The sequence below is a fragment of the Numenius arquata genome, chromosome 19, assembly GCF_964106895.1.
Source record: "Numenius arquata chromosome 19, bNumArq3.hap1.1, whole genome shotgun sequence".
Taxonomy (NCBI): domain Eukaryota; kingdom Metazoa; phylum Chordata; class Aves; order Charadriiformes; family Scolopacidae; genus Numenius; species Numenius arquata.
In genome coordinates, this window is record NC_133594.1 from 1,818,772 (window position 1) to 1,837,981 (window position 19,210).

Sequence of the window (19,210 nt, forward strand, 5' to 3'; positions counted from 1 at the left end):
ATATTTGTGCTGGGGCTGCTTATGGGAACATCTGGCACCGGTGTCCCAAGGGCTACGAGCCTTCAGGAAACCTGACAAACGCTGTAAAATCTTTGTGCTCATCCAAAATTTCCAGGTGAGGGGGAAAAAAAAGACACGTCCAGAAAAACCTGACAGGCTGTGTTCTGCAGCTGGAAACGCTGTCGGGTACCGCTCCTGGCAGCATCACAGAGGTTTCCCGGGCGACTGCAGCTCCCTCCTCCCACGGCCGCCAGCGAGAGCGGCCCCATTGCCATGGAAGCCCCCAGGGAAAGCAGCATCTTCCCGCCCCATCCCTGCTATATCCCCGGGTAAGTTGGGAAGTTCATCCAAAATGTCTGTTCGTTTCTGATGCAAATGGCTCCTCCCCTTGGGATCACGTAGTATTTATGATTCATGGTGTTTGGGGTTTTTTTTAAGACACTATTAAGTATTCCACATTACAGTTCTCCAAAGGAGACGGGGCTCCAGGAGAAGCAGCACCACCTTGTAACAGGGTGTAATTAAAGACGATGCCACGGTAAAGTCACAATTGTTCTCTTTTTCCCTCTTTTCTTCATTTGTTTTAAGCCGCCAAATGTTACCAGGGCGGCTGGGCAGGGTTTGGCTCCCAAACTGCCAGAACTTCTGCATCAAGGAGGTTTGAGGGTCTCCTTTGAATAAATAGTTGCATGCACCCGATACGCTCTCCTCAAATCGGTTGGAGCACAGTCCTGCTCCCCAGACCTCCTCTTTGGAGAAGTCGGTGACGCTGTGGACGCTGGTGATCTAGGTCGTATGTAGGTGTTGGGTTTTTTCAAAGCTTTTTGCAACATCCTCCTCTAAAGGCTTGGAAAGAGGCCGTGAGTTGTTGGTGAAAAGATAAATCACGAACGGCAGGAATAAGTGGGGAAGTTGTGTGGGTTCCCCTGGTGAGCTGTGCTGGGAGACGTGGTCTGTGACACATGTGAAGGGGCTGGGAGGGCTGGACGGCCACCGAGGGAAGGCAAACTTCTCTTGGTACAAAATCCAGCCTGAGCCCAGCTCCAACGGGTGTGGGGACCTCCTTGGGTGGAGAGGACGGTGACGGAGCAGGCCACAAGCCTCAGCGTAGAGAAAGCCAGGGCGGCCACGGGTGCAGGTCGGGGCAGATCCCAGCTGCGGGTGAAGGGTGGAGCGGGCTTCCCTAACGATGCTCCTGCCATAACGATGCTCCTGCTGTGACGATCACACCAGTCCTTCCCAGCACAGCAGCGTGCAGGGTTTTTCCATTGCTGATCCCCGTATCTTCCAAACTTACATAAGCTCTGAGGTTGAGGGTTTTTTAACGCGTTTTTGCGCTGCTGCGGCTGTCGGAGCGATGGGATGTGTTACTCCCTGCCTGCTGTCACCCTGTCAAAGCTGTGCGCTGGCAGCGGCTTAGGAGAGATGAGTAACAGCAAGGAGGCTGGGTTTGCACCTCCAAAAGCCTCCAAACCTTCCCTGGCTCGCTCCTGCCTGCAGAGAACCCCCCCAGAACCAGCTTGGAGCCCTGATACCGACACAGCAGCCGGGGCTGCTCCTCTCCGTGCTGGTGCTTCGGCCGCTGAAGGCAGCAGGAGGAGGAAGCAGGTTCTGCTACAGCGTTTTGAAGGGCGGTGCAGGCTCGTAGCATCACCCCAAGCCCCAGAGGAACCCCTGTGGGTGGTGAAGGTGCTGCTTTGCATCTGGTTTGGGTGGCTGAGCACAAGGAGGAGCTGCCTGAAGGGCATCGCCGCAGCCCAGGCTCTGCTGCCGGCAGACGCTGCACCCTCAGCTGCGGTGCTGGCAGGAGGAGGAGGAGGAAGATGCCGCATCGCAGCGTCTCACCCACTGTCCCATGTGCCGTACCCAGCTGTGCCAGTGAGCCCGCAAACACAGTGAGGACATCGAAACTGGTTGCTGTCACTCGGGCAATGATCAGGGCCAGGGCTTTGAAAACGCCACCGCAGAGCTCGAGAACCAAACTGAAGAAGCCAAACCCAACGTGTGGGGTTCAGGGAGGGGATTCTGCCCCTCTGCTCCGCTCTGGGGAGACACCCCCCCCCCCAGTGCTGCCTCCAGCTCTGGAGTCCTCAGCACAGGAAGGACATGGACCTGTTGGAGCGGGGCCAGAGGAGGCCACGGAGATGCTGTGAGGGCTGGAGCCCCTCTGCTGTGAGGACAGGCTGAGAGACTTGGGGGGGTTCAGCCTGGAGAAGAGAAGGCTCCGGGGGAGACCTTAGAGGCCCTTCCAGTCCCTAAAGGGGCTCCAGGAAAGCTGGGGAGGGACTCTGGATCAGGGAGGGGAGCCATAGGAGGAGGGGGAAGGGTTTGACACTGAAAGAGGGGAGATTGAGATGAGATCTTGGGAAGGAATTCTTTACTGTGAGGGTGGTGAGACCCTGGCCCAGGTTGCCCAGAGAAGCTGTGGCTGCCCCATCCCTGGAGGGGTTCAAGGCCAGGTTGGAGGGGACTTTGATCAACCTGGTCTGGTGGGAGGTGTCCCTGCCCAGGGCAGGGGGTGGGACTGGGTGATCTTTAAGGTCCCTTCCAACCCAAACCATTCTATGATTCCATGGATGGTTTGGGCAGGACTTGGTGCGCAGAGAAGGGATAAATCCATGAATCCTGGGCGCAGCCCTACCAGCCCCATCCCGGCTTGCTGGAGCTGGGAAGGGCACGAAGCCAAGCGAGGATGGGCCCAGGGCCAAGGCTTTTGCTGGCGCTCAGGAGGGCTGAGCAGGTTTAGGTGACACAGTCTGGGGAGTGGTGATGGAAGAGAGAGGTATGGCTGAGTAAGAGAAAAGTGAAATGGGGCTCAGCCCTGGGAAAGCAGGTTACTCACCGCTCGCCAACGAGGCTTGAGAGCAGCGGCTGCAGCGTGAACTACAGAAATGGGAGATCTCTCTGGTTTCTCAATCGGAACACCGAGCAGGAGAAGGTCAAACAGCTCTGCCGAGGCCAGTCCCTTCCCCAGGCGCCAGGGCTTTCACCAGCAGCGCTTGTAATTCGCTCTGCGGCAGGTCCCTTCTCCATAAACCCGGACTGACTCGCCCCAGCTCCTGGGATTACCTCGCTTTTAATTGCTTCTGAATGGAATCCTTTCTCAGCCCTACCATTATTTTGTTCGTGATCAAAATCCCTCTGGCCATCCTGTAATTATTCGGGCTGTGTCATTTGTGCTCTTGCTCAGCTTTATCGTCCCGGAGTAGCTTCCCCCCGTGTTGCAAGACTCATTGAAAAATCAATGGGGCCGAGGCACCGAGTTCCTCCGGCGGCTGCTGGTGAGAGATCCCGCAGGCAGAGTGGGAAAACTTGCCAAGCACAAATGCACGGCTCTGCTCGCTGTTGTTTAAAGTATTTGGAAGGGAAAGTACTTACTCATCATCTTATGATCCTCATGCATCATCCGGCTTTATCCCCAGATACGCAGTGGGATCATTGATTGAATATTTCTGTCTGTACATTGTAGCTGGCAGCTCTGCCTCTCTTCTTCAGTGCTGGGATAACATCACCATTAGGAAATTTAATACTGGGAATAGCTGAAATTTCTGGTCTGTACTGGTGGACTCGGGAGCGGAGCCAGAGCTCCAGCACCTGCCCCGAGCCACCAAAGAGTCAAACTGCCCATCCTGGGATGGGGGGAACGGAGAAGCAGCGTGTCCCTATGCACCCCACGTGAAGGGCCCCAAAAAAATCAAGCGATGTCTGTTACTGGGGCTGAGCATCCGCCTGCGCCCCTGCCTCTCCCGCGCGATGTGGGGCCTGGGGGGGTGTGTGAGCCTGGTCCCCCTCCTTGCCACAAGGGTTTGGAGCAGAGAGGTTTGGAGGGTACCAGCAAGCAATTTTTCTGATTTTTTTGAGTTTTGATATTGAAAAAGGGACGCTGGGAAATTCCCAGAAACTCACTGAGTTTTAGAGCAGAGAAGAGGGATTGCAAGACTTAAAGCTGAGGCGTGTTTAACTGGAAATAGTATTTTAACTGGGGGGCTGTGGATGTCAGCGCTGACGCAGCGACTGCAGCCCAGGCTGTGCTCCCACCGTAAGCTTTCCCATCCGCAGGTGCTGCTTCTGCCACCCTCCCTCACCTCGTCCCATGTTGGTGTGTGAACCGGAGCACGAGCCTGTGTATATACACACACCTGTAAATCTGTGAGCCAGTTTTCATGCTCACATGTAAAAGCATACATGTGCAAACACACGCCTGCCTGGCTTCACGCGTAACCACACGTGTCTTCTCGGTGCTCTGGTGGTAGGGACACATTCACGCTCCCAGGCACGTCCCCGGGCTCAGGTATTCCCAGCCACGTGTGCTCCTGGCCATGGTCTTTCCAGGATACAAAAGCTCTGAAGCAGGTTGTATCCTCCCAGTGGACACCTTCCAGCACCACCTCAGTGACTGCTCTGTTCTGGTTTCCTCCTCAGCTACGAGGGCTACGTCCCTCAGTTCAACTATCAGTTTGGGGAGACCTATGGCAAAACCACGTACCGGCTGCTGACGGACCCCGGGGTCAGGAAGAGCCCTCGTTCCTTGCTGGCGCCGCTGCACAAGCAGAAGTTCATCGAGGACTTCAGTGAGACCAAGCACGGTGTCCAGGGTTATCTCCCTGGGTGTCCAGGTGAGCAGACCCCGGGGTCTTGTCACTTGGCCAGAACGGGCTCTGCTAACGAGCATGGGGTCAATCAGGGGCAGTGGGGGCTGTGCCCATCCTTGATGGGTTCCTGAGGTGAAATGGGATGTTCTCCATGGAGTGACCTGGAGTCTCCTGGAGTAGGAGCAGGGATGCCTGGAGAACGGCACTGGTGGGCAGCTGGGGCACCCACCTCACCTGGCACGGGGCCTCTCACACTGAATCTGGCGAGTTTGAGTTCGCAGGTTATCTTCAGTTAGATGAAGATAAATTATTTTATGGCACATTATGGACTCACTCCCCAATTCCTCCATATTCCTGTTGCGGTTTAATCACAGGTGGCTCCTGAGCACCGCGCAGCCGCTCTCGGCTCTCCCCAGTGGGATCGGGGGGAGAATTGGAAGGGTAAAAGTGAGAAAACTCGTGGGTTGAGATAAAGACAGTTTAATAATTGAAATATTATAATAATACTATTAGTAATAATAGTAATTAATAATTGTAATGAAAGGAAAAACAACGAAAAGAGAGAAATAAAACCCGGGAAAGACAAGTGAAGCAAATGAAAAGCATTGCTCAACACCAACCGACCGATGCCCAGCCAGTCCCTGAGCAGTGCCCTCCCCCCCCAGCTAGCCTTCCCCCCGGTTTTATTGCCGAGCGGGACCCTGTATGGTCCGGAATATCCCTTTGGGGGTTGTTGTCCCAGCTGTGTCCCCTCCCAATGTTTTGTGCGCCCCCAGCACTCGCTGTCGGGGCGATGTGAGGGGCAGAAAAGCCCTCGGTGCTGTGTAAGGGCTGCTCTGCAGTAACTGAACCACCCCTGTGTTATCAACGCTATTTTCAGCACAAATCCAAGACATGGCCCCGTGCAAGCTAGTACAAAGAGAATTAACTCTATCCCAACAAAACCCAGCACGACTCCACAGGCTAAAATCTGATTCTCTGGGGAAGGTCAGCTCTGCCCCCTCCGACCCCTTTCCCTGTGGACCCACCTGGTCCACGGCTCCTTGTGCTCAGAGCTTTTACTCGCAGCTTGTGGTTCATTTTGGGTCTTGCTGCTCCTCCCTCAGCTCGGCAGAAGGGCTCCTGTGCCCTTCCCACCTTCCCCACTCCTGCTGATGGGCCCCATCTCCTCCATCGGGCACTGGCATGCTCCTGTAGATTCCCAGCACCGGGAATTTGCAGGAATCTCCTACTGAGTCCCAGCCCTTCTGGGCAGGGTGCCTGGTCCTTGTTGAGCAGACCCAAATCAGGGCTCAGGAGCAGCTACACCAGGACCCTGTGTCAGCCCCTCTTGGGGACACCTCCTTTGGAGACTCAGTTGCCACAGACCACACCACGTGTCTGAGCCGAAGCTGTTGTGGACACCCTGTTCAGCAGGGGCGAGTCCTCTCCCCGTTGAATGCAGAGGTTACCTGCCCAGGTGGGATCTGGGTCTTCATTTCCCTGGGGACAGCCACACTGAAGCAATGTTTTCCCATTTCATGCTGGGAATTTGGGCTGTGTAGCTTCTTGCAAAATTCTGGCCCTTCTGTTCCTCCTAGCCCTTTGCTCCAGCATCCAGGTCTCCACCGCACAGGTGGCATTTACAGGCTTCATTCCTGGATATTTAAATTTGCATTTCCTTGGACTAAAATGTAGTTTGGATGGACTCAACCAACCAGTTGACCTGGTTGTGCACTCTCTCATTATCCTGTCCTCGTTCTTGCTTTCTTCTTGACAACATTTACATCATCTGTCAACGTTTGGAGCTGGGAGCTCACATTTGCTGCTTGTTGGTGAAATGCCGAATAATGTGGCCACAGGGAGCAGCACCTCTCTGTGCTGGTAACTCCTCATCAACAGCTCCTGCTGTCAGTGAGCGATCCCTCAAACCCTTCACTGCAAAATCCATCAGTTACTGCCTGGCACCCTTCTGGGTATTCTAAATGGTGGAGATCAAGGAGCTGAGGGCAGAGTTGGATCTGGGTGGTTGCCTTCAGCAAACTCAGTCTGAAGACTTTTTCTCCAGGTCTATTTTTGATAGCGGCTTGTAGATGGGCACCAAGTACATTGCTGTTTTCCATCAGTTGAATCCCATGTTGTGTTTCTCCTGGAACTGAGGTCGGGTTCAGTTGGTTGGGGATGTCAACCAGGGTTATGCCGGATCTCCAGGGGTGGTGGCATTGAGGGGGTTATGGTACAGGCCAAGCGTGCAGGCACCTGCTCCCTGGGAACTGGGCTGAAAACATACAGATGTTTATTCAAATCAAATGCACAGTGCTCTCCTGGCTTTTAATTTAATGCCATATTGTGCAACCCTTCTGAATCAATAAGTTTGCAAAACTCAGGGTCATAAATAAGAGCTTATATGGATTTCTCAAGTGTAAAATGTCTTTTTTCTTTTTTGTTTGGCTTGCGGGATACAAAAGAAAAGAGTAGATGCAATATTTTCATTAATAATGAAGGAAATATTCAGACAAACCTGCATTAAAATTTGCACACTGTATCAAAAAATCAGTTTCATCGAGGATTTGTCTTTACGTCATTGCTAGCCTGGACAACACTTGATAACTCACTTGCATAGAGTATATATATATATATATATACACTTTACAAAGTTCTAAACAGTGAATATGTACTTTATAAGCCAAACATAAGCGGATTACAAACCTCAGTGCCCATCAGAAGTGTTATACTCCTGCAGAAAGGGGCAGATTTCGTTCCGCGCTCTTTGAGCCGGGACAGGTTGTAGGTCCCTGGGACTCTCTGGAGATGAAGCCTTCACTGGAAGATGGTGTCTTATCCCTGGGGCTTTGTGCTGGGGATCCAGATGCCTGTGGAACATGAGGAGGTCGGGGGAAGGCAGTAATGACCAGAGGGCTGGAAAAAATAAGACCTAGGAGGGCAAAAATGGAAGGAATTTGGTTTGTTGAAAAAAGACCAGAGTGACCTAAAACCAGTTTTTTGATAAGGAGAAGGTTGTTGTGGGGGGTGAGAGTGGTCACTCTCTGCACCCATTGAACAGGGAGATGTTGACTCCAATCCTGGCTCCAGGCAGGAGGCATCACCGGGGCAGGTGTGGTATGGGGCCGGGGAGCCACATCACGGGGTGGTTTTAAGGGAAATTCAGGAGAAAGTTGCCAAGCTCGGCTGTCCCTGTGGAGTCCCGAGGCGCAGGACTCTGTCCCTAGGTCACAGTGGAGATATTTAGCATCCACTGGATGTAAGATAATTGTTTTTCCAGCCAGCGTCACAGCAGAGCCTTTCCTCGACGAGCAGCAGTGAAGCCAGTGTATGAACCCCTCGTTGGGTGGGGGGGCACATGGTGTCTGTGTTTGGGGTGTCCTGACGCAGCCACATGGAGAAAAGGCTAACGGGGTGGGGGTTTTCCCCTTAATCTTTATAGCTTGGGTGATGGTATTTTACAGTTTAGGCATTGCTTAGAAAAAAAAAAATTAAGTTACTAAACTTATATTTGTGCAGATTTTCTGTGCAGGCTGGTTTATGGGATGGGGCTGATGGCACTGGCAGGATGGACTCAGCCTGAGGGATGCTGTTGACCTGCAGGCTCCTTTCCATCCCTCTAGAGGAGCATGAAGGGGCCAAGGTCCAGCACGATGGGAATCCTTCATCTTTATTTGACCACTCCTTTCCCATAACTCGGTCTCTGTCCCGCAGGATACTTTCCCTATGTGAAAGCTGAGGCTGCAACAAGCTTCCCCAACCCGGTCATTGAGCCAAAACCTCTCCCACCGGTGCCAGGGCTGGAAGAGGCAGAGATGATAAGGATGCACATGGACCCCGAGCCCCAGGACCACCCCGGCGAGTATGTCCCGTGGACACGACTGCCTCGGGGGTACCCACGGAGGGTTTCATGCCTTCCCGTGTCTGAGGGGCAAGAGTGGCGACTGCCCGAGATAACCCCAGGAAGAAGGTGCGGAGCCCTGGCAGGGAGCAAACCGGTAAGTGGTTTTGGGTGGAAAAGACGTGTGATAAGGGATGCTGCGGCGGAGGGATGGGGTCTGGGGAGTGGTGGGCATGGAAGGTGTCTCCTCGGTCCAGGGGTGTGAAGAGGGAATTTCATACGGGCGTGGGTGTCAAGGATGGAAAGTTTAGAGTGTTGTGTAGAGAAATATCAAGTACATGAGCATTTCTAGCAGCAACAAATCCACCACATCTTCAGGAAATTGTTATAATCATTAATTTCTCTTCCTAATCAAAAAGGCGTAACTTCTTATTTGGTTGAGCTTTAGCTTCAAATCCCAGGCATTAAATCTCGTGTTTTGCTGTGCTACGCAGCCAGGCTGCTGTTTCCTTCGGGTGAACCTGGAACCCTCCTTCTCCTCATCCTCCTCCTGAAAAGAGCAGGCTCCTGGCACCTTTGGTTACGTGCTGGGATTCTGACCCCTGAACTGCTCCCTCCCGCCTTTCCCACCATCGTTATCCCTCGTTCAAACACAAGCACTGGGATTTGCCGGCGGAGCTGGGTGCTGCTTTGCACAGCGCAGCCAGTATCACCCGGGACCATCGCGTCTGAGCCCCTTATTCCTTCTGGAGCCAGAGGCAGCGTTTGTCAGGTCAGAGCCGGCCGGGGCGCTGCAAATCCCCTGAAGGCAGAGATTAGAGATTTGACGTATCGAGTCAAAAGCTGGCTCGGATATAAATCCCGAGGAGGGCCATTCCTGCTCCTTGCTCTGAGAAACGCATTTGTGAAGGAGCTCAGAGCCCCTTGTTCTCCCTGGGGATTTTGCAAAACCTCTGCGTACGGAGAGCTCATCTGGTAATTTGACTTTACCAGAAATTCTTGGAGCAGCTCTGAGTGTAAAGCAAGGCAGAAACAGAAATGGCCATTGCTGTTCCCAGGCTCTGGCAGTGATTTAAGCAACGGAGCCAAGGGAGGAAGCAGGTTTTACTGGTGTTCATTTTATTTCTGCTTTTATTTTGAGCCTGTAAAAATTGAAGGTGTGACTCTGCCAGGAGTGGCTGACACTGCAGAGCAGGACAATCGGTTACCAAGACTGGACATACCAAGAGTGATCCAAGAGAAAGTCATTCCAGGTAAAAGAGAGGGAGGTCATGTGCGGCACAAGTCCACTTGAGAAGAAATCATCTCATCCCTTGTCCCCTGGGGAAATCTCAAGGACATTGACTGGTTGCTCCAGCTCGTTTGAACACTTTGGGATGGAAAAATGCCCCTGCTCCTCTCCATGCCAGGGGTTTTTCTTTGGGATGCTGTCACCCCCTTGGATCTCCCCCCGAGGGACATATGCCCGTGGTGGAAGGGATGCAGGAGCCACCTCAGCTCCCCACAGCTGTGGGGCCAGGCTAGAAAATGCTGCAGAGAGGCAGGAGAGCTGGGTCACGGGCTCTGTACCACCTCCACGGCTCGATGAGTATCTGTTACCGTTGAGGTGGTTATTTCTCTCCTAGAAATAAGGCGCTTTTCTGGATCATCAAATCAACACACAGGGGTGTATCACACCTTCATAAATGTACAAAACTCTGTCTCGTGAGGGGTTACGCTCTGTAAGGTCTCCCCTTGCTCTGGAAGAGCGTTCCTCTGTGAGCAGGAGAAGTGCGAAGGGTGATGGACTGAGCTCCCCCCGAAGGGTACGACGCCGGCGGGAGGGAGCCCTCGCTCCGCAGCCGACCCTCAGCAAACGCAGGGACTGCCGGTCGAAGCATTTCAGGTGGAATGAAAGAGCATCGATGTTTTAGGATGCAGAAGACAAATTTCCCTCCTTCCAAAGCTTGGCTTTGGAAAAGAGGGAGTTCTGGCTGCTTTTAGGTAGTACCTCTTCCTGTTTTATCATGTTTTGGACTTTATATAGTTTCTGTCTTATAATGGGTGAAAACTTGTTGGCTGGGCAGGGCAAGTGAGGAAGAAAGGTTGGACACCCAGTTGTTTGCCCCTGGCTGTGTATTAAACTGGGGGAGAGGAACAGAGCTGTTGGTGTAAAGAAAAGACTATAAGAAAATGAAATGTTTCTTCCAAACCTCACGGAGACCAGCGGAGATCAGTTCAGCCCTGCTGAGTTTCCCTTGGGAATCATAAAAAAAAGACTCTTTCAGAAAAGATACTTTACATGTAAGAGTTAACTTTACAATTTAAATGGCTGAATTTTTCCTTCCTATACTCTGCCAAGGTTTTATATTTATCCCAGCCTCTCCCCCTTCCAGACTGGTTGATCCTTATACGATATGTCTGTTGTCTCTTGTCTTCATCCGAAGGGTACACTGGATTCATCCCACGCTTCACCTGGGTTTATGGCGTGAGGTACATCCAGGGGGTGAAGGACGCCATGAACGAATTTGGACAACACCAGGTAGATTATATCCACAAGTCTTATTTCAAGAATATGATGTTGGTATCGATTCTTCCGCAACACCCGAAGCGGTTTCATTTAGTGCAGCGGCGTTAGAGCTGGGGTTATAAGCGCAAGCAAAGTAAAATGCTATTAGGTAACACGTTGAAAAAATCATGAGCAATTAAATTCTGTAACTTGTTTCCTTGGGACATTAAGGGAGGATAAATGAGTTCATAAAAGGATTAAGCAAATCTATTGAGGGTTAGTTCAAGGGTGGCTATTAAAAAATGGTGCTCTGAGTGCAGAAAGACAGGGTGCAACTATCTGCGCTTCCCTTCCGCACCGTGTCACCTGGACGGCAGCGCCGGGTGGCTCCCTGGGCTGCTTGGACGGCTATTTCTCCTTTTTAACTGGTTGTAAGGCTTTTTCCTTTACTAACGTAATTTGTCTTAAAGGGTTCTAGATCTTCTTTCTCCTCCTTTTGGGGAGGATGCAGAAATATCCCTACTGGAAAAAATATTTCACCCCCTTGCTTGTAAGATCCACCCCCCCGTATAATGCCGTATAATCCTCCTACACGGGAAAATGAGATCCCTCCCACAGCAGTTGATATTTTGCATTCAAAGCTACACGTTTCCTCCTGCTGCCGGGATGGGGTGGGCTCCCTGGGACGCAGCCGCCTCGCTGGTCCAGCACTGGCTGACCAGCTCCATGAAATCAGGGGTACAACATTCCCAGCCCTTTCCGGTCACCGGGATTCGCTGCGGTGCCTTCGTCCCAGAGCGAATGGGTCTGATGTAGAGAAAAAGTCCAAGGTTGAGGATTCCCCGGCTCGGAGGAACTCGGCTGGGAAGGGATGACTCAGCGGGGAGAGCAGCCGAGCTGAGGGTGCTCACGGCAGCCTGATGCTCGAGCTGAAATGCATTTCCCTGCGCTGGGTTCTCATCCCTTCCTTCTCCTGATAATAGGAATCGAAATACAGCAAACAACAAAAAAACCCCAGGCTTTATCAAACGTAAACATGCTGTTTGCAAAGCCTTTCTGCCCCTGATGCCTAAAGAACTGTCTGCCCTGCAGTAAATCAGGGAGGGAGGTGTTTCTCAGCGGCAGGATCCAGCAGAAGCCGGGCTGGCAGAGGGTGGCTGCGGCATCAGGCACCGAAGGAATAGAAGCTAAAGGGGGGAAAAAAAAAAAAAAGAAAAGAAAAAAAAGAATCACACCGCATTTCTGCCTAAGATGGCTTCTGACTTCAAGCCACTAATCTTCTGCCCTAAATCTCTGTTGCCCTAGGTTACCTACTGGGATGCGCCACGGCTCATTGCTTACTGTCTGCATCAGGCAAAATAACGCCATCCTCTCGCTTCAGCGCCGCGCGTGGGGAACCGTGGCGACCGGCCCGTCCTCGGCCGCAGCAGGGTTCGATGGTGCCCACGTTTGCTGGGCTCCACGAACCCCCTCCCTTCCCCAGCGGGGCAGGGCGGCCCGGAGTTAGCGAGAGCTGGATGGGTTTTGTCGCTGCAGAGAAGGGGAGAGGTGGAACCTCCATCCTCCAGCGCAGCCCCGCAGCTGGGTCTGACCCGGGAGGGCAGGGACAGACCCGGGAGAAGATTTACACTCTCCCTTCAGTTAACGCTCCCTAAGCCTTCCTCTTTCTCCCCGCCAGGGAATTACTGGCTAATCACCCCCGGGGGCACTCGTGGAGAAACAGAACCAGTTGGAGGGGTCAAACCAAACCCTCAGTGGGTCCGAGGCACGGACCCAGCTCTGGCAGAGGCTGGTGGCTCATGGTGCACCAAACATGATGCTCATGGTGCATCACAAGGTGCTTGTGGCCGATGCCCAGAGGGAATCATTCAGTCCGGGCTGTGGAGATCCCAAGGATGATGCCAGGTCAGGAGCTGCTCTGTGCCCCCGGGGTCGGAGCTCGCAGAGGCTGCCGCCAGCACCCTGGGGAGAAAAGCTTTCCAAGTGGGAAAAGGGAAGATGGGAGGTAGTTCCTAATTAGAAGAAAACAGAACTGGAAAGAGAATTGCTTTACATTGGCTTAAATATTTCCTTTGCTGCAGAGTCACAGCCCATGATTTGGATAACAACAATATGGTTTTAAATGAACCCTACTTTGGGGGGGGTGTGTGTCTTTTTGTTTGTTTTCCAGTTTTTGCAGAGAAACCCAGTTTGCAGCTTCGGCAAGAGACTTCCCCAAACGTACTGGCCTAACTACAGGATTTACACCAGCGCTGGGCTGATCCCTTCCTACATGGGCTTCGTACCAGGTGAGTCCATCAGCCGAGTGAAAACGAGAGGCGCTAATACTAATTGCCGTCATTAAGCAGCGCCGTTAGCAGTGAGCAGTTACAGAAATGATCCACATGGGTAGGAGATTATTTATTTTTTTTTTTCCCCCCAGAGGGGCTGGAGCTGGGCCACCCCCTGCCCTGCCCCAGGAGAGCCCCTCTTCCAGCACGATTCTGGTCTAAAAAGGCTGATACAAAGCAAAAGGTAAATGATACAAAAGGGTTGAGAAAGTACCAAAAAAATGCAGTGTAATGGTATCGGCCATCCAGAGAGGCGGTGACAACCCTGCAGTGTCTGCCTGCTCCCTGTCAGGCATCTGTGACACCGAAACGGAGAGGTCTGAAGAAAGTCCTTTTGTGTCTGTCCGAGCAGAGCATCAAGGTATTGGGCTAAAATGTCAACAAATCAGCAATTAATATTGGTGTCTTTGGCCCCAGCTGAAGCCCAGAGCTCTATAACGTGGGCCAGGAAAGCGTGGAGATAAGCTGGAGAAAAAAAGCAAACTCCGCTTGCACTTAATGCGATAAAAGAGGAGGGAAATGGCAGGAGACACAAAACGGGGCAGCACTGCAAGCTGAGGGTGGGATGGTGGCCAGTCTCAGGGATGGATGGTGGCCGAGAGAGAGTGTGTCTGTTGAGCCTGCGAATGTGGCTCCAGAAAGACGTGTTCTGGGGCTTGGGAGAGCCCTGCAGGAAAAGCCATTTTTACCACACAACCCCTCAGCAGGAGCTCGATTCTCAGGGAAAAAGGTGGAAGCAGCTCACGCTGATGGGGAAAGGTGAGGCTGGGCAGGTCTTTGAGTTCTTTGAGAACCTTCTTCTGCTCAAAGATGGAGAGAAATGGGTTCGTTTGGGCCTCTGTCACCCCACTCTGGTGCAGGGGCCAAGCGCAGTGGCTGCTGTCCCCATCCTTGGCCCGGCAGCTTGGGGTGGCCCATGGCAAAGCCCATCTCCTCTGCGGCCACACTCCACGCAGCTGCAATATCCCCTGGTTAGTCCGAAAGCCACCACCTCATTCCATAGACAGATTTCCCTCGCCCCCCTCCCAGGCCAGGAGCCACCAGTCAGCGCAATCTCAACTGCTCCAACCAGTCCCGCTCCGGAAGGAGAAAATTTTTAAGACGGGGAAAATGAACCCCAAATCAGTTATAACAAAGACCACTGAAGAGGTTCTTCAGCAGGAAGCTTCCTGCTGTCTCCTGTCCAGCTACTCAGTGACAGGTTTGTCACTTGGGTAACACTGACTGGGTAACTATTAACTGTTTCCACAGTAAAAATGTGCTTTGTTAATAGGGGGTTTTAATGAAACAAGCGTGGGATTTGGCATCAGGTGTTCAGCTCGCATCAAAATTTTCATTTTAAAACCTCTCCATACCCATTTTCAAACGCGGCTCCAGCCAGGCTGTGCACATGGGAGCTCCTCGGTGTCCCTCGTCCTCGGCAGCAGCTCATCACAGCTGTCCCCAAAGCTCCTGTGACAGGCCATGGCCACGCTGCAGTGGTCAGTCGGGCTCATCTTCGGCCTGAAACACCCCCCTCTACGGGAGGCACCTTCCCCGCTGCTCCCCAGGGGCTAGGGTACACCATGGCTTAGACACCCCCGTGTCCCTTGCGGTGGGGACAGCCCTCAGCTCCCCCAGAGCCAGCCCTGGGACAGGAGGCCACAGGCAGGGACCTAAATTTAGATGCAGCTCAGAGCCGGATTCCACCCCCCCTGCCCCGTGGAGCAGGACCTGTCACTAGAAATCCAACCAGCTTCTTCAGTTCCCAGCCACTGCATCCCAGCAGGTTGTCCCCCCCCGGTTGGAGGGAAGCCCGGCTGCCTCGCGGAAGGTGACAGGGCTGCCACCAAGTCCCCCTTTTCCTTTTCCAGACCTCCGCCACACCTACGCCCTCACCTACGGAAACAGCACCCGCAAAGTTTACCAAAAGCAACAAAAGAGACGAGCTTGTGCACTGTGAAAAATGCTTTAATGGTGCCTGTACAGCATCTGAAGTGACTTTGAGACAGGAAGAGGAACACAACACAGACAAAGAAGATTTGAATGAAAGAGTTCATACAGCTTTAAACAAAATTTACAGGTGTTCATCTGCGTAGCTTTTACTCTGCCTCCTCCTCAGCCTCCTCCTCAAACTCCCCCTCCTCCTCGGCTGTAGCATCCTGGTACTGCTGATACTCAGAGACCAGGTCGTTCATGTTGCTCTCAGCCTCTGTGAACTCCATCTCGTCCATGCCCTCGCCCGTGTACCAGTGCAGGAACGCCTTTCGGCGGAACATGGCCGTGAACTGCTCAGAAATGCGTTTGAACAGCTCCTGGATGGCCGTGCTGTTACCAATGAAGGTGGCGGACATTTTCAGGCCACGAGGTGGAATGTCACAGACCGCTGTTTTAACGTTATTAGGAATCCACTCAACAAAATAGCTGCTATTTTTGTTCTGAACGTTTAGCATTTGCTCATCGACCTCTTTCATTGACATACGGCCCCTAAAAACGGCAGCTACGGTCAGATAGCGGCCATGACGCGGGTCACAGGCTGCCATCATGTTCTTTGCATCGAACATCTGCTGCGTTAGCTCTGGCACGGTTAAAGCACGATACTGCTGGCTCCCACGGCTCGTCAGCGGGGCAAAACCAGGCATGAAAAAGTGCAAACGGGGGAAGGGAACCATGTTCACCGCCAGCTTCCGCAGGTCGGCATTAAGCTGGCCTGGGAACCGCAGGCAGGTGGTGACACCGCTCATGGTTGCCGACACTAAATGGTTCAGATCACCGTAGGTTGGAGTAGTTAACTTCAGTGTTCTGAAGCATATGTCGTAGAGGGCTTCGTTATCAATACAGTATGTTTCATCTGTGTTCTCCACAAGCTGATGCACCGAGAGTGTGGCATTGTAGGGCTCTACTACAGTATCTGATACTTTAGGGGAGGGTACAACACTGAAAGTATTCATAATTCGGTCAGGGTACTCTTCACGGATTTTGCTGATGAGGAGGGTACCCATGCCAGAGCCTGTACCACCACCGAGAGAGTGAGTAAGCTGAAAGCCCTGGAGACAATCACAGCTTTCTGCCTCCTTTCTTACAACATCTAACACGGAATCAACTAATTCAGCACCTTCCGTATAATGGCCCTTTGCCCAGTTGTTTCCTGCTCCGCTCTGACCTGGAAGAGAGCCATTTTCGTATTAGATTACGGTCACTGCTTCCTGCTTATTGCTTGCAAGCAAAGCTTAGGAGCATCAGGCTACAGAGAAACCCCCAGAAAAGCTTTCATTTTATGGAGCAGAGAGCTGTGGTTTCACACAAGCACCTCTGAAATGGCTCGGTAGATACAGGGAACACATTCATTATCAGTGATAGAGCAGCCATTTGATTTCTCCTGGTATTATGGAGGAGATAATGAGAATAGGAAGAGCAACGACCTCCTGTGCCTTCTCAGACCCGCTCTCCCAGCGGCTGCCATCACGCCCTGTCCACAGATCCCCGGTATTTCATGCCCGTCATGAAGCGGCGGGATTAACCCCCCTCCCGGAGCATGTGGGGCGGTGCAGCCCGCAGTGCAGCGGCCCTGCCCTGCCCTCCCCACCCCACCCCGAGCCGGTTACACGACAGGTCCCTCCCCCGCTCCCGGCGCACTCACCGAACACGAAGTTGTCCGGCCTGAATATCTGGCCGAAGGGCCCGGAGCGCACCGAGTCCATGGTGCCGGGTTCCAAGTCCACCAGGACGGCGCGGGGCACGTACTTGCCACCTGCAAGACAGGGAGAAGCCGTGAGGGCGGCGGCGGGGGCGGCGCGGGGAGGGGGCGGGCGGCGGGCCGGGCCCTACCTGTGGCCTCATTGTAGTAGACGTTAATGCGCTCCAGCTGCAGGTCGCTGTCACCGTGGTAGGTCCCGGTTGGGTCGATGCCATGTTCGTCGCTGATCACCTCCCAGAACTGCCGGGGGAAATCGCGTCAGGGGCGGCCGGGCCGAGGGTGCCCCTCACCGCCCATCTCTCTCACCTCCCCCGCCCCGCCGCCGCCCCCCTCCCCACCCCTCGGACCTTGGCCCCGATCTGGTTTCCGCACTGCCCGGCCTGCAGGTGCACGATCTCCCTCATGATGGCGGCGGCACAGCTCACTCCCAGCCCACGCCACTCTTCCCCCAACCGACTCTGATCTGCGTGCAGCAACCGCCAAGCCTTATATAGCAGCGGAATGCGCGCGCAGCCTTCTCTTCCCCGCCTAGCCGGCCAGACACAGGAGCTATTGGCTACTCGTAACGAGGCTCTACGAATGAGGAAATCTGGTTGGCTGGGATGCTGTCATTCAAATCGCAGGGCTCCTATTTGCTCCGCCCATCTGTCTGTTGATTTTACTGTTAGGCAACGGGGGCCCGCGAATGCCCGCCCTACTGGCCCAGGACACTTCCGATTGGCTGAATTGAATGATTGATGCCGGGCATGATTGGCTGTGGGCCTCAGGGATGAGCTAACGTCATTTGATTGGGTGAAAACGAAGTGCCCTGGTAACCGTCGCAATGACTCCGCAGCAGGCGCTGGGCGGTGGCCCGCGCAGCCGCCCATTCCCGAAGCCGTGTGCGCACTTTGCGCAGCGTAGGCGGCGGCTCCTCCTTACTGCGGGAGAGGGGGAGGGCGGTTTCCGGGGAAACCTGGACGGGCCGCTTACCCCCACCGGTCCCGAGCCCCCCCGTCCCCGCCTCTCCCCTCCGCTCCCCGGGGAGAGCCGCTCGTCCCCGCCGCCACCCCCGTCCCCCTCCTTCTCCCTCACTTGGCCCCGGGGCGCTGCGGCGGCGCCATGGGGGCAGGGGGCCCGTCTGCGCATGCGCGGGCTGCGGCGCCTTTCTAGCACTTTCTGGCGCGCAGCCGCCTGAGGCGGCGGGGTCGGGCGGCTGTTGTTATGGCAACCGCGCTCGGTGGCGGGAAGGGGCCGGGCCGGGACAGGGCCTACGGCGGCACCGGGCGGCTGGGGAGGCCCGGCCAGTGCCCCGGGGAGCCCGAGTGGGTCGCGGGGGGCTTCCCGCTGCCTCGGGGAGCCTTAAGGGGGTCGGGGACTATCCGGCCTCTGCCTCGGGGAGCCTGAGGGGGTCGGGGAGGGGCTTCCCTCGCCAAAGGGGCTCGAGGGCGGCCCGGCCGCTGCCTCAGGGAGCCCGAGGTGCTCGGGAGGGGCGCGGCCTCTGCCCCGGTGAGCCCGAGGGCGCTCGGGGGGTGCCGTTTACTGGCAGCTCCTGTGCGAGAAGTGCCTGCGCTGTCAGGGGAGCGCTGTGTGAGGTGGTGTCGCCGCGGGAGGGAGCCTGGGTGAGGTGGGGTCCTCTGACAGGCCTGGAGGTGGGTGGCTGGCTCAGCGCAATGCTCCGTGACACCTCTGTTTGTGAGACAGCCAAGCATCCCAGGCTGGATAAATGTCTCTCTCACAGACCTTTTCTGTGTCCCTTACTCTGCCGTACTGTTCACCTTCCACCATCCAACTTTGTTAGCACATTCTTGCACTGACGGTTCATCTATTGGTCACGGCTTCTGCCAAGCATACTTTGATTGTTTTAGCAGAGCCTTTTTATGGTCGCACGTATTCATTAGGATGCCAGCATGGTCTACAAGTCTTAGCATCTCTTCTTCTGTCATGCTGTAGCTAAAACTTGAAAGAGGCTCCTAATTGTGTTCCCCAAACCCAGTCTCAAGTTGCTGCCTTGATGTGGGGGTGGACTGAGGCAGGAGCGGCAGATGACCTCGATTCTACACAGAGTGCATTGGGCTGGTGCTGTGTCATTCAGGCATTCCTATAAGGCAGAGGGACATTATGGTTTATATACATATGTACTGTGGTAACATGGATAACAATAATCCCAACTGCTTCTGTGGCTGGGTCAGGGGAAGAAGTGGGCAGGAGAAGAGTAGCGCTCTGAAGGCTTTTGCTGGAGATGAAATAGCGCCTGGTAGTTGGCTTAATTCAAAGGTTATGGTGATTGATATTTCTGGCATGTAAACAACATATTCCCCC

The 19,210-nt window shown here is 54.0% G+C and overlaps 2 protein-coding genes across 7 annotated transcripts; one reads left to right on the forward strand and one right to left on the reverse strand.

The window, feature by feature from the left end:
- The first annotated feature begins 273 nt into the window (after nucleotides 1-273).
- Nucleotides 274-15,175, forward strand: CIMIP2A (ciliary microtubule inner protein 2A). The gene is made up of 7 exons (XM_074161338.1): nucleotides 274-329; nucleotides 4,423-4,616; nucleotides 8,289-8,572; nucleotides 9,557-9,668; nucleotides 10,842-10,936; nucleotides 13,074-13,191; nucleotides 15,087-15,175. Exons 1-7 carry the CDS (start codon nucleotides 274-276, stop codon nucleotides 15,173-15,175), a joined length of 948 nt encoding a protein of 315 aa, XP_074017439.1.
- TUBB4B (tubulin beta 4B class IVb) lies at nucleotides 15,171-17,368 on the reverse strand. Of its 6 annotated transcripts, none has more exons than XM_074161337.1 (5): nucleotides 17,257-17,313; nucleotides 17,041-17,149; nucleotides 16,853-16,963; nucleotides 16,284-16,375; nucleotides 15,173-15,677 (listed from the first exon to the last, which is right to left on the reverse strand). In XM_074161337.1, the coding sequence occupies exons 1-5, from the start codon at nucleotides 17,311-17,313 to the stop codon at nucleotides 15,315-15,317; spliced, it is 732 nt and encodes a 243-aa protein (XP_074017438.1). In that variant the 3' UTR covers nucleotides 15,173-15,314. The 6 variants fall into 6 exon arrangements, with proteins under 6 accessions (XP_074017433.1, XP_074017436.1, XP_074017435.1 ...); XM_074161336.1 differs by having other exon boundaries at nucleotides 15,173-15,922; nucleotides 16,268-16,375; XM_074161333.1 differs by having other exon boundaries at nucleotides 15,173-16,129; nucleotides 16,229-16,375.
- Between the last annotated feature and the right edge of the window lie 1,842 nt (nucleotides 17,369-19,210).